Source organism: Palaemon carinicauda, chromosome 45, assembly GCF_036898095.1.
Source record: "Palaemon carinicauda isolate YSFRI2023 chromosome 45, ASM3689809v2, whole genome shotgun sequence".
Taxonomy (NCBI): Eukaryota; Metazoa; Arthropoda; class Malacostraca; order Decapoda; family Palaemonidae; genus Palaemon; species Palaemon carinicauda.
In genome coordinates, this window is record NC_090769.1 from 13,427,326 (window position 1) to 13,447,325 (window position 20,000).

General features: G+C 38.4%; 1 protein-coding gene and 1 long non-coding RNA gene across 2 annotated transcripts in view; one reads left to right on the top strand and one right to left on the bottom strand.

Moving 5' to 3' along the window:
* The window catches only part of LOC137634922 (uncharacterized), a 619,823-nt gene that overhangs the window by 591,624 nt on the left and 8,199 nt on the right, over positions 1 to 20,000 (top strand). The window lies entirely within an intron of this gene.
* Positions 7,974 to 11,117, bottom strand: LOC137635009 (oplophorus-luciferin 2-monooxygenase non-catalytic subunit-like). Its single transcript, XM_068367611.1, has 5 exons — positions 10,991 to 11,117; positions 10,112 to 10,663; positions 9,673 to 9,828; positions 8,759 to 8,860; positions 7,974 to 8,131 (listed from the first exon to the last, which is right to left on the bottom strand). Exons 1-5 carry the CDS (start codon positions 11,046 to 11,048, stop codon positions 7,992 to 7,994), a joined length of 1,008 nt encoding a protein of 335 aa, XP_068223712.1. The 5' UTR covers positions 11,049 to 11,117; the 3' UTR covers positions 7,974 to 7,991.

Genomic DNA, 20,000 nt, shown 5'->3' on the forward strand with positions numbered 1-20,000 from the left:
AGCACCAATCGGTCTCTCCCTTACGTCAGAAAGAAATTATGTCTTAATGGAAATTGCTGGAAATTCAAAAAAAAAAAAAAAAAAAGAAAAAAAAGGAAAAAAAAAATTATGAATAAAAGACAAGGTACAGAGAGCACCAATCGGTCTCTCCCTCATGTCAGAAAGAAATTATATCTTAATGGAAATTACTGGAAATACAAAAAAAAAAAAAAAAAATAAATAAAATAAAATAAAAAAATAAATAAAAGACAAGGTACAGAGAGCGCCAATCGGTCTCTCCCTCAATTCTCAAAATCAATGTTGTTATGATACTTCTTCTTTAACCAAGCTTTTTAAAGCTGGCTGACAGACACATAACTTGATAATATTATTTCAGTCTTTTCCCTCAAGGCTCCAAAATAAAGAATGCAGACGTTCAATCCTATAACTTTTCATGAAAGGGTATTATGAAATTTTTAGTTTAAAAAGACAGTTCGAATAACCCTTTTTTTTTTTGCAGTAAAGTGAACGAGAGGAACATGGTTATCCACATGAATCTTGAATATATGGTTGAATGATTGATTTAGGGTTGAAATGTTGGCCTTCATGCAGCTGGCTTTTCCAAATTATCTAATGGGAGGCTAAACCTGACATGAACAATGAGGCAGAATGAGGATATGGCCCGAGTACCTTGTGCTGTTCTAGAAAGAGAATCACAACATTAAGTTTTAAGATTCTTCATGAATTTAGGATATGCTTCTATGAATGAGTATCAATCGTCTATATGTCATTTCGCCTAGCAAAGGTTCGAGAGTTGATTTCAGTCTGTCCTCAATAGTTGACACACTGGTGAATGCTCAATCCCAGCATTTAGTATCCATATTCGTAGACTGGTCTCCACCCCTTTCAACGGTAGGAAACAGACCTTTTCGACTCAAAAGACTAGATAGCAGCACTGAATTGCCTCTTGGTGGCATTGTCCTGCTCGATAGGGCCATGTCACTGTCCCTGGCCTCAGCCATTCATGGGTAGCCTATAAACCTTTAAACTACTTCTAGCGTTATTTCCTTCCCCATTATAAACTGCCTATTTGCATTGATTTCAATCTCTATTCCACAACTTTTTATTGAATCTTAGGAATAAGGAAAATAGACAGTTGAGGATTTCTAATTATTACAACAAGATTTACCGACAAATCAAGTGATACAATGTACGTTTAAGACGTATAAGAGACATGCCGACAATCTAATTCAGCAATTCAACAGAAAATATGTTTCATATTTGGCCCATCAAAAGTATGTGGATACTGGTGGTTATTTACGATCCTTTCATAAGATTTGGTTTCTATGACTATCTTATCTAACATAGATAATCCTTAATTGAAGCATCACTATCATAACTTTGAAATATTACGGATTATTGACTTTATCAATATTTTAACTATTTTGTTACTGAATTACAAATAATGCCTCCAACGTTCAGTTTATTTTTTATTGTAATTTTGCTTATGATGTAAATCGTATGAAGAAAAAAAATAATAATAATGAAATAATACGATTTCCTTACTATAGAGGAGAGAAGAGGTTTTCTTCTACATGAAGATCTATTTTGTTGAGAGAACGTAAATTTTTCCATTCAAGGCCTTTTCTGGCTTGAATAATTCCAAGCGTAAAGAAATTCACAGAGACGTACTTTAGGGAAATCAAGAAGCTTTCTTTCTCGGTTCTCCAGTGGTTTTACTTCATCTTTTTCACTTTCTTTCGCTATATTTACCGAGATAAGAGTTTTTTTTTCTACCGGGTACTGACGTAGTGAGTGTACTGTGTATATTACATACACACTCCATGGGAACATAGCTGACGTCAGTCAGAATTATTCCTGCCTCTAGATCATTGTCCAGTCACCTGTGTGCCAGGACTTGGTTGCCATCCCGACAGACAGTCTCTCTCTCTCTCTCTCTCTCTCTCTCTCTCTCTCTCTCTCTCTCTCTCTCTCTCTCTCTCTCTTTTTTTTTCCCTAAGTACAGTACCTGTCATAGTCATTCTAGTAGTCCTAGGGTGACGAGTTTCTAGAATACTACTATGTAACACTTTTCATTATTCCCTTGTTTACTAAGTTGTATTACAACCCACGCATGTATTATACTATATCCACGTAATCAAGGCACTTTGAGCGTGGTTTGTGAGCCCTCCCCTGTTACTACATTGCCATATCTAACCCAACTGTGTTGTGACTTCAAACTCCCATTTTCGCACACTCCCACTCATTTTTTAATTCATCTATCAAGCGCTATCAAAATATCTTGATAGAATAAAGTGGCCGTAACATGAGAGGGGGTCTACACAACACTTTCCCATTTCAAGAGTGCTATGTATCGTGCCGATGCTGGAATAAAAATATAGAATCGTTTTCCAAGAGTAGTGATCGCAGAATGCCTGGTCTCAAGTTTTACTGAATTATTTTTTTATCTAAATTTTAAGACTACCATTAATCCTTGTGTTGTAGTTTTTCGAAATCTCACTCTTTTATATTTTCAAGAAATTCTCCCTTAGTTCTGGTTATTCCTATATTTAATGAAGACCTACACATAGTGCACCGTAAACCAAACATATATTTCTCTTCTTAGCAGTATTTATCAAGAATGTGACGCTAGAGGTGTTGTTTTCATTAGATACGAAGTAATTGTTTTTTTTTTTTTTTTTTTTTTTTTTTTTTTTTTTTTTTTTTTTTTTTTTTCTTCCCGTTTCAACCTCAAACATTGGTTACTATCCGGCGATGCTTTATAGTATAGGTGATAACAGAAAAACCATGCAAATAACGATACAAGCATAAAATTTGGCACATTTGAATGACTGCCAAATTAGCCATCATAAGTTGGCGTTTTGCTTAGTATTTATAATTGTCCGAGTTAATTGATCTAGATATGAATTCCTATGTTTTCAAGCCTACTGAAGTTGACTTTAATGTTCATAAAGTACTATGGCACATTTCCCCAAGTATTTACTGTTTATGAAGTATACTAATACATTTGTTTCAAGATTTGACTGTTTGTGAAATGCACCGATACATTGTTCTCACTCAAGGGCTGCACAGGATGAGGGTAGCACTCAGAAGGTATCTGCATGTGATGGAGTACGTCTAACTCTAAAAATTTTAAGTGAATGGAGTTGATTAAGCTCTTGAAAGAGTGATTGTCGGGCACTACCAAGGCACATTTGTGACATCACTGCTGTCAGTATCAGCTAAGTAGGAAATATATGTTCACATTATACTGCAACAATTTATTAATGTCACTAAGGCTGCCTAAATAACCCCAAACCAGTTAGGTAGTCATGGCCGAATGAACAGGATGTGCCTGCATGAGAGAGACGAGCCAAGACTAAGGTGATTTTAATTATCTGGATTGTGTAGAGATCACACTGGAATTAGGACACTAGATGATCAATCAGACTTGGTGTAAGGCACGGTGCATGAACCTACAGTGGTTGTACTCCATATAGGAAAGTGTCTAATATACGTACATGCACGGGGTGGTAAAAGCATAAACCCTCAGTCCTGAACGTCATACCGACCATGGGCGCTAATTTTACCAGAAAATCATAGAACACTGATTGGACCAATTGTTATCTATATCAGAATGTTAAGAGAGAAGAACTAAGATCCACTCAGGCTAATCCAGCCATAAGAGGGATTGATGAATATATGAACTTGGCAAAGAATATTCTTCTTTTTCACTCACTCAATACACTACCAGTCAAGTTAGGCCCTACAAGACTTGACAAAGGTGATGGGATATAAGAAACCTTAAGACTAATGAAGGCACTATTATACCCTGCACCCCAAAGACAAAGCTAACCGTTTGAAGTAAGCATTTCAGCAGTGATGTCTATGTGACAAGACCAAGCTCACTCTGGTGCAATGATGAAGCATGCCATGGCGGAGGCCCGCGATACGGTGGCTTTCCTGAATCGAGAGAAGACACCTGTCATTGCTATTGACCAATTGTTGTATGTTCTGGCCAAACATGGCCCAGGTAAGGAGAGGACAAATTTGTTATGTTCGGTGGACTTCATATAGAAGTGGTTGCACTGGGATCAATAGGAACATTACTATGGGTGGACCAGTGCCATTGTGGGAGCAAAGTTGGCCTCATTTAGTACAACAGAGTCTTATATGTCTGTACCCACACACCAGATTACTGCACGCCGTTTGTACAGCTCATGAAAAAGGCATACTATGGTTACTTCTCCGAAGAGTCTGACATGTCGGATAAAACCTTTGAGGATTGGTGTAAGCAACGACGGAAAGAGAGCTTGCAATTCCAGTTCTGGAATCTTGTGCATCATATTCACCCTGTTCTACCCCTCTAAAGAAGGGGATTTTAACGTGTACTGTGAAGCACCTTCAGAACTATTTCTTTGCGAATGACAATTTAAATTATACGCTATGGATCCCAGTTCACCAGAGATATAGGATGAGACTTGATTAACACCACCCAAAAGCCTAGAAGCGAATGCTCTGCCCTAGCTATTGATCAATCACACAAGAAAATCTACAGGGGAACTCGGTAGAGCGGAGACCTCCGCTCATTTCTCGAATTTTTGCTCGACCTTGACCTTTGACCTTAACATGTATTAATTGGCGTGGATTTTCGTACATTTAAATATGAACCAAGTTTTAAGTCTCCTTGACAATGATCTCTAAACTTATGGCTGATTATGTGAATTGGACATTTTGCTTGACCGTGACCTTGTCCTTTAACCTTGACCTTCTAAAATTTAATAATTTCCAGATTTTTACATAACAGTTAATCCTTGCAAGTTTCATTACTATACGATTAAAATTGTGGCCAGGAAGCTGTTCACGAACAAACACACACAAATTGCAAGCACATAAACACGGGTGAAAACGTAACTTCCTTCCAACTTCGTTGGCAGAGGTAATAATGCAGTGATCAAAGGTAACAGGGGGTCTATTGGGTTCACAGAAAATGCGTCAGCACTTCATTGGTGGGTAATTGCTGGACCTGAAGTTAGTGGTCTAGTAGCTAAATATGAGTCAAGTCTAAAATCCGAAACAAGGTCTAAATGGGGACAAGAAGGCAGAAGAAATGACTGGAACAAGTAAGACACTAGGTATTTGGCATAGCTTCCTTTGTAATGCAAGCACCAAGTCTGATATGTTTCACTTCCTTGTGGAGATGATGTGTGAAGTAGAGACGACAAGCACAGTCATTGTCACAAAATGAGAAGATGCCATTAGCAACGCAGTGAAGTCTCATTAGATGCAGTGTCCCCATTTTGCCATGAAGAAGCAGACACTGTAATATTTGTGTACATTAGAGATGTAACGAATTTAAGAAGAAAGTCTATATTCATGACACGGACGTGCTAGTCATAGCAATATGCATGCTGTCATCCTGACAGGATATGGGCCCTGAAAATAATGTGCACTCCATTTCATAAGATAGTTTCTGCAATAGGGCTTGAGAAAGCTTAGAGGGATCCCATACTTTCATGCGTTCACTGAATATGACGTTGTGTCGGCCTTCCTTGAAAAAGGAAAAAAATCTGCATGGCAGACTTGGATGGTATTTGATGATGTTTCTGAAACATTTGCTAATCTCAGCCAGCATCCAACGTTGATTCTGAATCTTTACCTGCAAAGGCTGGACATATTTTTTTTCATCATGTACGAAGAGCAAGCTCACCTTCTATTGTGAATGAAGCATGATTAGTTCTCTTTGCCAGCAAAAAGAGGCCATACAACTCATTTCCACCAACACAGACAGCCACTTATCAGGCTAGAATCATCCTGAGCCAGGCATCCATCTCCAGTCCAGACACGAGCATTTCTATTGAATAGGGGTGGATACAGAAAGGAGAGACGTGGCAGAAATGTTGGAAAATACCAACCCCTATTGCAGCAAGTTGTCACGAACTGGCAGAGTGTTTCTGTAAGAAAGGCTGCAAAAGAAGATTCAAGTCCGTACAGTTGGTTCTCCCCGGCATACCAGCAGCCGAAAGACCAATGGTATGGTTTGAACATTGTGGTTCAAAGTTTATGAAATAATAAATGGACGATCTGGTGGCCATCTTAAGAAATATGTTTATTTGCTTTATAAACAGTAAATTCTTGAAAATATGTGTCATTTTTCTTTATGAAAATCAAAATGTACTTAAAAAGGCTTGAAAACTTAGAAATCCATATCTAGAACATGCAAATCGAACAGCTACAAATAATTTTAAGCAAAACGTCACCTTTGGTGAACATCTTGAAAAATGACACCATCTGTGATTTTCAAATGGCTAATCGGCCAGATTTCATTAGTATCACTTGGAGAACAAGTTAAATTTTAAGCTAATATTATAATTTTCTTGATTCCTCTCAAACATTGCCGTTCTCCTTGTACTACTACACAAACTATGATTTCATCTAGTTGTAGTTTCTAATCGTGCAAAGTAAGAATTGAAAATGCTTGCGTACCATTTATGGTCAGTTTTTGGAGCCATAATATTTTTTTGGGAAATATGTAATACATTTGAAGCGAGTATCCAGAGGAATTACTCCTCATTCAAATCAATGTGTTCCAGCAAACTTTGCGCCGTTTCTCCTTTTAGTGAAGTTAGTTTTAAACCACTTTTCTAACCCATTAATTTTTATTGCTTTCATTCTTGAATCTATTTCCTTAACATATCATTTCTCCTTAGATTTGATTTCGCGTTATTTCACGCAGAAATTACTTCTTCGTAAAATTTATTTTTGTTTTCATTCAATATACGAAGAGCAACTTTTTATCTCTTTCTTCCACCTGACGTGACTCGAAACCATCTGTCGGGATTATGAATATGTATCAGTTGTTTTTATTGTCATCGTTCTGGGTTTTACACTTATGTTTTATATCACGTTTATAAAGAAGTTATTAATATCTTTATGTACGTGTATTTTTTTAATTGATCCGTAGGTTAAATTCCCTTGTCGGAATGAATTCAAAGTTCCATCTGTCATTTCAATTACATTTGATTAAAAACACGGGATGACTTCCATCACACAATGAAGAACGTCTCGAGACCAATTGGCAAATATGATTACTTCATATCAGGGCACCAGCCACCCGTCGAAATACTACCGCTAGAGTTATGGAGTCCTTTGACTGGCCAGACAGTACTACATTGGATCCCTCTCTCTGGTTACGGTTTCACTTTGCCTTTGCCTGTTCTTTACAGATTTTCCGCTGCCCTCATACACCTGCCAGTACGGAGATTACCAAACAATTCTTCTTCACCCAAGGGGTTACTGCACTGTAGTTGTTCAGTGGCCTCTTTCCTCTTGGTGAGGGTAGAAGGGGATCTTTAGCTATGGTAAGCAGCCCTTCTAGGAGAAGAACATTAAAAAATCAAACCATTGTTCTCTAGTCTTGGATAGTGCTATAGCATCTGTACCCTGGTCTTCCACTCTTGGGTTAGAGTTCTCTTGTTTTAGAGTACACTCGGCCACTATTCTATCTTATTTCTCTTCCTCTTGTTTTGTTAAAGTTTTTTTATGATTTATTTAGGAGATATTTATTTTAATGTTACTCTTCTTAGAATATTTCATTTTTCCTTGTTTCCTTTCCTCACTGGGCTATTTTCTTTGTTGGAGCCCCAGTGCTTATAGCATCTTGCTTTTCCAACTAGGGTTGTAGCTTAGCAAGTAATATTAATAATAATAATGTTTCAATGCGTTAGTAGACCATAAAATGCAAATTTGCGCAAAGGAAAAAAGAGAAGATGCATTTAACACACCTGCATTATTCACCTGATAGGAAACTAAATTGAATCTCCGGTGATGGAGTAACAATTTCCCTTCATGAAAGGATGAAATTAAACAGTAAATCAAACAGACAGATTTATTAAGCTGAAAGGGAAAGTTGCTTAAGCTAAGCAAAAGTTATTCTCGCTACTCTGGAGTTACAAACGGGGGACAATGTCTTGCTTATATTGCGAAAAAATTTAATTTGCAGTTCCAGGACCCTAACACCCAAGACAGAGAGCGGGTTGCAGATCCCTGAGTAGGGTTCCGTTTGCGCATGCGGCGTACGGGTCAAGCAACTTCATGAATTTGGGCTCTTGAATCAGCCAGTCGATGTCGTTGCCACATTGCAGAGGATTGCCTTAGGAAAGAAAGATAATAGACTAATGTTAATCAATGAAAAAGATGGTCATGAAAACAAAAATTGTCCCTTTTTTACCCCTATTGTGTGAATTTCAAAATACGAGTTAGGTAGGGCCAGTCTGAATATTTCAGCATTGGTGTCCAACAATAAAAGTTATCAATGATCATGTACGTCAGTGACTGATTGATTGGTTGATTGATTTTTAGTTTTCTGGTACACTGAAATGTAAGGTAATTGACACCGATGTAAGTAATTGTATATCAATGGAGAAAGAAAAGTATTGATGAGGTAATTGCTTCATGTCTGTAATCCCATGTGCACTAGTGAATGGAGTGTTCGAGAAAATTTAGATAGATTCAAGAGGAGAGTTATGATACTGGAATGACGTCAGATAGTTGGAATAATCATTTTTCATTTATAGCTTCATACCGGGATCACATATAGTTTTCCCCGAACGTAAAACACTATAAAGTAGAGTTACTAATTTTCCAATAGTTCATAAAGTAATACAGTAGATATTCTCGTATCATCATCATCATCATCATTCTCTCTCTCTCTCTCTCTCTCTCTCTCTCTCTCTCTCTCTCTCTCTCTCACACACACATAAACAGTTTGAAAGCTCACCAACGAGGTACAGCCCAGACCCGGCCTCTAAAATCGGTCTCCAAATTTCTTCGTCAACAGTTTGAAGAGAATTGTGATCCATATCGAAAACTCTCGACACACCTGTAATGGAACAGATGTTTAAAATGACTCGTATGCTTTGGAAAATATGATAACTATTATTATGAAATCATTTAAGTAAATCTTTTCGAAGCTAACATCATGAATAATACAAACGTGCATATAGTTTAACCCAAGTTTTTACTGTAAAATAGCAGAGTGAATTGCTTGCATTGTAGTGAATAGAATTGAACATTTTAAAAGAAAAAATAATGAAAGCTTTACAAATAAAGGAACTAAATTTTATGAGGAATCTTTTACGTAATGAATTTTGAGTTAATGAGGGTTAAAGCGAGCTGATTACAATAAGCTGGAACTGTTTACTGTGCTTTTTGTTTCAGTTATGCCAAGAGGAACTTGAGTGAAATTCATATTCAAGGATAGACAATGGTGTCTTGAGTCTTTATTGCATAGAGTAGTGAAAACGACCCCTTCTAAAGGAAAATTGGATTTAAAGATAACACAATGAGTTGTGGGAATATCAAACCCGTTGTATTTAGTAAATCGGTATTGAAAGACTCTCCTGACTTGTCTGTTGGGTTCCCCCCCCCCCTCTTCCCCTATCATAATCCAGTAGATCAAATTAATTTCCTACCTCCAGTTAATTTGTTCGAGCTCTCTGTCCATAATTGTTAAACAATAATATGTCATTTCAATTTACAGTCCTTATATAACAATGTAATTGAGCTTGACACACGAAAGGAAAATTCAAAACTGGCTTGATTAAAACCCGTAATGGGATACAGTAAACTTAATGGAATCAGTCTAAAAGATTTCCAACAAACGACCATCAAACCATAAACCCGGAAATGTACCTTTGAAAGCCCCGACTTCAACAGTGTTGATGTGGTTGATGCCCAGATAGACATAAGCTCCATCACCGTGAAGTTCGATGAAATCGGTAGGAATGTGAGAGATGTTGTTGGAGAAGAGGGTCACGTAGTTCAGACCTGGCAAGCCTGTGAAAGTTCCTGCAAATAGAATACAATAAGACTGCGATTAATATTAGGATTATCAATACCATTAGAATTGAGCTTTTTTTTATTATTGAATATCGAATATTTGGTCCACTATTTTTTCCACTAAGTACTTAACATCAAAAAAGACAAAATCAACAACTATACTTATTATGAAAGTTTATTTTCTGAGGGCTTTCAACAAGCAAAGGTGCATTACTCAATGGACCTCAGTCATTGCGACGCCTAATTGCATAAAATCAGTCAACGCAGCAAGATCTATCACAAAATTTCTTACCGGAAAACACCTCTGATATTTCACAGCTTTGAAAGATGGCATTGACGAGGCTGGGCAGGTGTTGGAGTGCGTCTGCAGGGATGACCCCGAGGGGGTTCTTGCTCAGGTCAAGGGTCAGCAGAGTGGAGGACTTGAGGACCGGGAAAGAAGAGAGGTTGTTGTAGGTCATCTCGAGACTAAGTAGCTTCTGGTAAGACTCGATCTCCTCGAAAGGGAAAGAACTAATCTCGTTGTTGAAGAGGTTGATGCCCTGAAGGGTAAAGGCACTCCCGTTGAAGGCCCCTAATTCGATTTCCTCCAGGTAGCCGACCTTTATCTCAATGACCTGAAAGGTCAGGTCGCGAAAAATGCCCTGGTGAATGACCTTGAGGTTTGAGTTGCCGTAGACGCCGAAGAGATAGAAGTCCTTCGAAGGGAACTCCGCTGCCAAGGCAGTTTCGAGTTCCTCCTCGGACGCCACGGCCGAGCAATCCAAGTTGAGTCCTTCGCTGCTCAAAGAGCAGCTGCAGGGACTGATTGCTGTTGGGTCCGGACAAGATGGCGTATTTCCACCTAAAGAAGAGAGGGACAAAAAAAAGTGTATCCAATTATAGCTTAGGCATAATAGTCTATTGGAAACTTACCTCCTACTATTTAATCGATATTTTTTTTTTTTTTGTAATGTAATCCACTTATTAGTTATTTATTCAGTAAATCAAGCCCTTTAATGTGTAATTTTATGACACTATTACATCGTAAGAAGAACTGAATGTATAATAGAAAATATCTTTAGATAAAACTAAAAAGACGCCAGTGCCAGCATTTTATAAGCGGTTAGAATGTGCATTATACCCTTTTGATTCTTGTAAACTTGAAATGTAAACTTGAAGGGTTGCAAACCTGTAACAAATACACAAAACTTCGTCGAAATGAAGAGTAACGTCAGGAGAAACTTCATATTGAAAGAACGACAAACAGCGGATGAAAACACTTGGTGGGTCAGGTGTGGCAAAGGCGCCTTCGTCTGAATTAATAATGTCACCAACACGTCTGGTTTTATATACAACCACGGTGACGGTTTGAGAGAGAGAGAGAGAGAGAGAGAGAGAGAGAGAGAGAGAGAGAGAGAGAAAATCCATTTCCGGTGCAAGATTGTTGACTGAAGGTCAAACAACGATAAAATTTTGCCCGTGTGAATGATGTGGAATGTCATCACTGATAACTGATAAGTGGAATCTTAGTATCTATGTATTACGGGAAATAACTAGAAATTATTTTGTAGTTCTTTTCATGCCAGATTTGAGAGTGAAATGGCAGATGTAAAACCCTCTTTCTGGAGGGTCCACTTGGCCACTCTGTTCTATCGTATTTCTCTTCCTCTTGTTTGATTTGAAGTTTTTTTATAGTTTATATATAAAAGATCTAATTTAATGTTGTTACTGTTCTTAAAAGATTTTAATCTGATTATTTATTACTTCTCTCTTAGCTTTTCTATTTCCTCATTTCTTATCCTCACAAGGCTATTTTTCCCTGTTGGAGCCCTTGGGTTTATAGCATCTAGCTTTTCCAACTAGGGTTGTAGCTTAGCCTTTAGTAATAGTAATAGTATCAGGAAGGGTAATGAATGAAACATTATTCATTGTATTCCGGTTGATGAAGCTGCCTTTCATTGGGAGTTTCCCTTTTGATTTACGTGTGTATTGTTTTTATTATTATCATAGGCCTTAAGTGTATATGTATTCTCTCTCTCTCTCTCTCTCTCATATATATATATATATATATATATATATATATATATATATATATATATATATATATATATATATATATATATATATATATATATATGAACATATATCACAAGCACACGTGATTTTAATTAATGTAAATATCACCCACGAAATGCATTTAATACCGAATTCTATCTTGGGAATACATATCCACTTGGAATTCATTTTATGGTAACAGCTTCTGGCCGGGTGGTGATTCGAACCACCACCTGTACGGCTTGAAACTATGCTGGCAGGGACCCTTACCGACTCAGCTATCAAGAGAGACTAAAAGTTTATGACAAGTCCCCCTACATATTCCTGTCGAATTCAGGATTCTGTTCATAGACTTGAAATAGACCCATCTCCACCATGATAGCTGAATCGTGAGTTTGCAACACGTGGTTATTTTAATGAACATATATCACAAGCACACGTGATTTTAATTAATGTAAATATCACCCACGAAATGCATTTAATACCGAATTCTATCTTGGGAATACATATCCACTTGGAATTCATTTTATGGTAACAGCTTCTGGCCGGGTGGTGATTCGAACCACCACCTGTACGGCTTGAAACTATGCTGGCAGGGACCCTTACCGACTCAGCTATCAAGAGAGACTAAAAGTTTATGACAAGTCCCCCTACATATTCCTGTCGAATTCAGGATTCTGTTCATAGACTTGAAATAGACCCATCTCCACCATGATAGCTGAATCGTGAGTTTGCAACACGTGGTTATTTTAATGAACATATATCACAAGCACACGTGATTTTAATTAATGTAAATATCACCCACGAAATGCATTTAATACCGAATTCTATCTTGGGAATACATATCCACTTGGAATTCATTTTATGGTAACAGCTTCTGGCCGGGTGGTGATTCGAACCACCACCTGTACGGCTTGAAACTATGCTGGCAGGGACCCTTACCGACTCAGCTATCAAGAGAGACTAAAAGTTTATGACAAGTCCCCCTACATATTCCTGTCGAATTCAGGATTCTGTTCATAGACTTGAAATAGACCCATCTCCACCATGATAGCTGAATCGTGAGTTTGCAACACGTGGTTATTTTAATGAACATATATCACAAGCACACGTGATTTTAATTAATGTAAATATCACCCACGAAATGCATTTAATACCGAATTCTCTCTTGGGAATACAAATCCACTTGGAATTCATTTTATGGTAACAGCTTCTGGCCGGGTGGTGATTCGAACCACCACCTGTACGGCTTGAAACTATGCTGGCAGGGACCCTTACCGACTCAGCTATCAAGAGAGACTAAAAGTTTATGACAAGTCCCCCTACATATTCCTGTCGAATTCAGGATTCTGTTCATAGACTTGAAATAGACCCATCTCCACCATGATAGCTGAATCGTGAGTTTGCAACACGTGGTTATTTTAATGAACATATATCACAAGCACACGTGATTTTAATTAATGTAAATATCACCCACGAAATGCATTTAATACCGAATTCTATCTTGGGAATACATATCCACTTGGAATTCATTTTATGGTAACAGCTTCTGGCCGGGTGGTGATTCGAACCACCACCTGTACGGCTTGAAACTATGCTGGCAGGGACCCTTACCGACTCAGCTATCAAGAGAGACTAAAAGTTTATGACAAGTCCCCCTACATATTCCTGTCGAATTCAGGATTCTGTTCATAGACTTGAAATAGACCCATCTCCACCATGATAGCTGAATCGTGAATTTGCAACACGTGGTTATTTTAATGAACATATATCACAAGCACACGTGATTTTAATTAATGTAAATATCACCCACGAAATGCATTTAATACCGAATTCTATCTTGGGAATACATATCCACTTGGAATTCATTTTATGGTAACAGCTTCTGGCCGGGTGGGGCTTCGAACCACCACCTGTACGGCTGGAAACCATGCTGGCAGGGACCCTACCGACTGAGCTATCTGCTCAGTCGGTAGGGTCCCAGCCAGCATGGTTTCCAGCCGTACAGGTGGTGGTTCGAATCCCATAGCTCAGTCGGTAGGGTCCCTGCCAGCATGGTTTCCAGCCGTACAGGTGGTGGTTCGAATCCCCACCCGGCCAGAAGCTGTTACCATAAAATGAATTCCAAGTGGATATGTATTCCCAAGATAGAATTCGGTATTAAATGCATTTCGTGGGTGATATTTACATTAATTAAAATCACGTGTGCTTGTGATATATGTTCATTAAAATAACCACGTGTTGCAAACTCACGATTCAGCTATCATGGTGGAGATGGGTCTATTTCAAGTCTATGAACAGAATCCTGAATTCGACAGGAATATGTAGGGGGACTTGTCATAAACTTTTAGTCTCTCTTGATAGCTGAGTCGGTAAGGGTCCCTGCCAGCATAGTTTCAAGCCGTACAGGTGGTGGTTCGAATCACCACCCGGCCAGAAGCTGTTACCATAAAATGAATTCCAAGTGGATATGTATTCCCAAGATAGAATTCGGTATTAAATGCATTTCGTGGGTGATATTTACATTAAAATCACGTGTGCTTGTGATATATGTTCATTAAAATAACCACGTGTTGCAAACTCACGATTCAGCTATCATGGTGGAGATGGGTCTATTTCAAGTCTATGAACAGAATCCTGAATTCGACAGGAATATGTAGGGGGACTTGTCATAAACTTTTAGTCTCTCTTGATAGCTGAGTCGGTAAGGGTCCCTGCCAGCATAGTTTCAAGCCGTACAGGTGGTGGTTCGAATCACCACCCGGCCAGAAGCTGTTACCATAAAATGAATTCCAAGTGGATATGTATTCCCAAGATAGAATTCGGTATTAAATGCATTTCGTGGGTGATATTTACATTAATTAAAATCACGTGTGCTTGTGATATATGTTCATTAAAATAACCACGTGTTGCAAACTCACGATTCAGCTATCATGGTGGAGATGGGTCTATTTCAAGTCTATGAACAGAATCCTGAATTCGACAGGAATATGTAGGGGGACTTGTCATAAACTTTTAGTCTCTCTTGATAGCTGAGTCGGTAAGGGTCCCTGCCAGCATAGTTTCAAGCCGTACAGGTGGTGGTTCGAATCACCACCCGGCCAGAAGCTGTTACCATAAAATGAATTCCAAGTGGATATGTATTCCCAAGATAGAATTCGGTATTAAATGCATTTCGTGGGTGATATTTACATTAATTAAAATCACGTGTGCTTGTGATATATGTTCATTAAAATAACCACGTGTTGCAAACTCACGATTCAGCTATCATGGTGGAGATGGGTCTATTTCAAGTCTATGAACAGAATCCTGAATTCGACAGGAATATGTAGGGGGACTTGTCATAAACTTTTAGTCTCTCTTGATAGCTGAGTCGGTAAGGGTCCCTGCCAGCATAGTTTCCAGCCGTACAGGTGGTGGTTCGAATCCCCACCCGGCCAGAAGCTGTTACCATAAAATGAATTCCAAGTGGATATGTATTCCCAAGATAGAATTCGGTATTAAATGCATTTCGTGGGTGATATTTACATTAATTAAAATCACGTGTGCTTGTGATATATGTTCATTAAAATAACCACGTGTTGCAAACTCACGATTCAGCTATCATGGTGGAGATGGGTCTATTTCAAGTCTATGAACAGAATCCTGAATTCGACAGGAATATGTAGGGGGACTTGTCATAAACTTTTAGTCTCTCTTGATAGCTGAGTCGGTAAGGGTCCCTGCCAGCATAGTTTCAAGCCGTACAGGTGGTGGTTCGAATCACCACCCGGCCAGAAGCTGTTACCATAAAATGAATTCCAAGTGGATATGTATTCCCAAGATAGAATTCGGTATTAAATGCATTTCGTGGGTGATATTTACATTAATTAAAATCACGTGTGCTTGTGATATATGTTCATTAAAATAACCATGTGTTGCAAACTCACGATTCAGCTATCATGGTGGAGATGGGTCTATTTCAAGTCTATGAACAGAATCCTGAATTCGACAGGAATATGTAGGGGGACTTGTCATAAACTTTTAGTCTCTCTTGATAGCTGAGTCGGTAAGGGTCCCTGCCAGCATAGTTTCAAGCCGTACAGGTGGTGGTTCGAATCACCACCCGGCCAGAAGCTGTTACCATAAAATGAATTCCAAGTGGATATGTATTCCCAAGATAGAATTCGGTATTAAATGCATTTCGTGGGTGATATTTACATTAATTAAAATCACGTGTGCTTGTGATATATGTTCATTAAAATAACCACGTGTTGCAAACTCACGATTCAGCTATCATGGTGGAGATGGGTCTATTTCAAGTCTATGAACAGAATCCTGAATTCGACAGGAATATGTAGGGGGACTTGTCATAAACTTTTAGTCTCTCTTGATAGCTGAGTCGGTAAGGGTCCCTGCCAGCATAGTTTCAAGCCGTACAGGTGGTGGTTCGAATCACCACCCGGCCAGAAGCTGTTACCATAAAATGAATTCCAAGTGGATATGTATTCCCAAGATAGAATTCGGTATTAAATGCATTTCGTGGGTGATATTTACATTAATTAAAATCACGTGTGCTTGTGATATATGTTCATTAAAATAACCACGTGTTGCAAACTCACGATTCAGCTATCATGGTGGAGATGGGTCTATTTCAAGTCTATGAACAGAATCCTGAATTCGACAGGAATATGTAGGGGGACTTGTCATAAACTTTTAGTCTCTCTTGATAGCTGAGTCGGTAAGGGTCCCTGCCAGCATAGTTTCAAGCCGTACAGGTGGTGGTTCGAATCACCACCCGGCCAGAAGCTGTTACCATAAAATGAATTCCAAGTGGATATGTATTCCCAAGATAGAATTCGGTATTAAATGCATTTCGTGGGTGATATTTACATTAATTAAAATCACGTGTGCTTGTGATATATGTTCATTAAAATAACCACGTGTTGCAAACTCACGATTCAGCTATCATGGTGGAGATGGGACTATTTCAAGTCTATGAACAGAATCCTGAATTCGACAGGAATATGTAGGGGGACTTGTCATAAACTTTTAGTCTCTCTTGATAGCTGAGTCGGTAAGGGTCCCTGCCAGCATAGTTTCAAGCCGTACAGGTGGTGGTTCGAATCACCACCCGGCCAGAAGCTGTTACCATAAAATGAATTCCAAGTGGATATGTATTCCCAAGATAGAATTCGGTATTAAATGCATTTCGTGGGTGATATTTACATATATATATATATATATATATATATATATATATATATATATATATATATATATATATACACCTTTTCGTCCATGAATCTAGTGACATCATCTGGTTTCTTAGTTAATTTGTGTCCGACTGCTGAATGTGGTCCAGATTTGCTAACCCCCCCCCCCCCCTCCTGAATCATGGTTATTATTATTATTATTATTACTTTTTTATCACATCAGTGTTTGACCTATTAAGTGGTCTTTCATCTAAGTACCGACTAATACCAACGTTCCTTATTTCTGTTCATGCACATGTTTTTTAAACCTGATTTTTGTCAAAATACACACAAACGAACTCGTTCTTTTCGAATAAGGGATGAGGCAATTTATCGACATTATATTTAGCCAGTTATTCCCTTAGAAATATCATAGTAATTACATTTTAAATGAAAGCGAAGTCTAAAAAGTATCTAACCTGAGTTATTTCAAATTAGAAAGAAAACAAGACGTAAGGGGGTGTGGGAGGTGGGGCGGGGGGGGGGGGGGGGGGGTTGGCGTTGCGTTTCTGGACCAACGCCAAGTAAAGTGTCGACCAGCTTTAAGGGAAATCCTTTAAAGAAGAAGGATCTCACCGAATAGAGTTAGGGGATTAATTCCCTCCTGTTGTCTCAAGCGAATTGCTAAAACAAAGGGATACTCCGAGATACGTGAAAACAAACTTTCCTTTTCTCCTGTTTATCTTTGACTACGACGGAGGGATTCTGGATAAGCGAACATGGCTGACAAAGTTATTTTTTTTAAAGATAAAACACACTCCTCTTAAGCCTCAAACCTTGTGAAATTGAAACTAAAGTGAATCTTCCTCTCGCACTAAGGTGGAGCAGACTGGTAATTGGTCGTTGTGTTTTGTTCGGCCTGGTATGTGATAATAAAAGGGACATGTATGTCCTAGTCTCAGGGTTTAAACTAGAGTATGTGCTATGTCGCTATTACCTTGAATGCTGCTGCTTTTTACTTTAGATTACCTTTAAATAATTTCCAATTTCCTTAAATTTTAAGTTAGTAAAACCGAAATTACGTTTGAATTACCCAGAAACCATGAAAATTACCTCAAACTAAGGTAATTACCTTAAAAGTTTAAACCCTGGTCCTAGTGTACTTGTCTGGCTCTTTATGCAGCAGTACAATCATATATCATTTCCTTTATTTTTTTCCCCTTGAAAAACATCGATTCAATTGGAAACATCGTTTAATCAAAATTCGTGTGTCTGGAGTTTGAGCTCTGCTCAAAAAACGATAGTTTTCATATTGGGGGCCTTATAGGTCTACCTGCTGCTTCCTCATCAACCATTGCTTGCTGCTTCTTTGGCCATGCTGATCGTGTGTGTATATATATATATATATATATATATATATATATATATATATATATATATATATGTATGAATTTATATATATATATATATGATTATAGTGGAATGGAAGGAGATATCATCTAGGTTAATGTGGGTAAGGGTTAGGTTGGGTAGGGAATGTTGGGCGTTTGTCAGTGCGTATGGGCCAGGTAGTGAGAAAAGTGAAGAAGATCGGAATGAGTTCTGGAATGATTTAACTAGGTGTGTAGAAGGACTGGGTAGAAGGAATTATGTAGTTGTTATGGGTGACTTAAATGCTAGAGTGGGCGCTGAAGAGGTAGAAGGTGTCATTGGTAAGTATGGCGTACCAGGTGAAAATGAGAGTGGTGAGAGACTGGTAGACATGTGTGTTGAACAAGAGATGGTAATAGGTGCTAGCTTCTTTAAAAAGAAAGATAAGAATAAGTATACGTGGGTAAGAGTGGCAAATGGAAGAGTAGTAGAAAGGGCATTAATGGATTATGTGTTGGTAACTAAAAGAATGTTTGGAAGATTGAAAGACGTGCACGTGTTTAGGGGTATGGCTAACGGTATGTCTGATCATTTTTTGGTGGAAGGAAAATTAGTTGTAGCAAAAGAGTGGGGGAATAGAGTAGGTGGATGTAAAAGGGAGGTAGTGAGGATTGAAGAGCTAATAAAACCGGGGGTAAAAAGTAAATATCAGGAAAGGTTGAAAATGGCATATGATGAGGTGAGAGTAAGAGAAACTGGTAATTTAGAGGAGGAATGGAAGTTAGTAAAAGAAAATTTTGTTGGGATTGCAAGTGATGTATGTGGCAAGAAGGTTGTTGGAGGCAGCATGAGGAAGGGCAGTGAATGGTGGAATGAAGGAGTGAAGGTGAAAGTGGAAGAGAAAAAGAGGGCTTTTGAAGAATGGCTGCAGAGTAATAGTATAGAGAAGTATGAAAAATATAGAGAGAAAAAGGTGGAAGTAAAGCGCAAGGTACGTGAGGCAAAGAGGGCAGCTGACCTGAGGTGGGGTCAGGGATTGGGTCAGTCATATGAAGAGAATAAGAAGAAGTTTTGGAAAGAAGTGAAGAGAGTAAGGAAGGCTGGCGCAAGAATTGAAGAGACAGTGAAAGATGGAAATGGAAGGTTGTTAAAAGGAGAGGAGGCAAGGAAAAGGTGGGCGGAATATTTTGAAAGTTTGCTGAATGTTGAGGATAATAGGGAGGCAGATATAATTGCTGTTCCAGGTGTTGAGGTGCCAGTGATGGGAGGTGAGAATGAGAGAGAGATAACAATAGAGGAAGTGAGGAGAGCACTAGATGAAACGAGAGTAGGAAAAGCATCTGGTATGGACGGTGTGAAAGCTGAGATGTTGAAGGAAGGGGGTGTGACTGTACTTGAATGGTTGGTGAGATTGTTTAATATGTGTTTTGTGTTGTCAATGGTACCAGTAGATTGGGTTTGTGCATGTATTGTACCACTATATAAGGGTAAGGGAGATGTGCATGAGTGTTGTAATTCAAGAGGTATTAGTTTGTTGAGTGTAGTTGGAAAAGTGTATGGTAGAGTACTGATTAATAGGATTAAGGATAAAACAGAGAA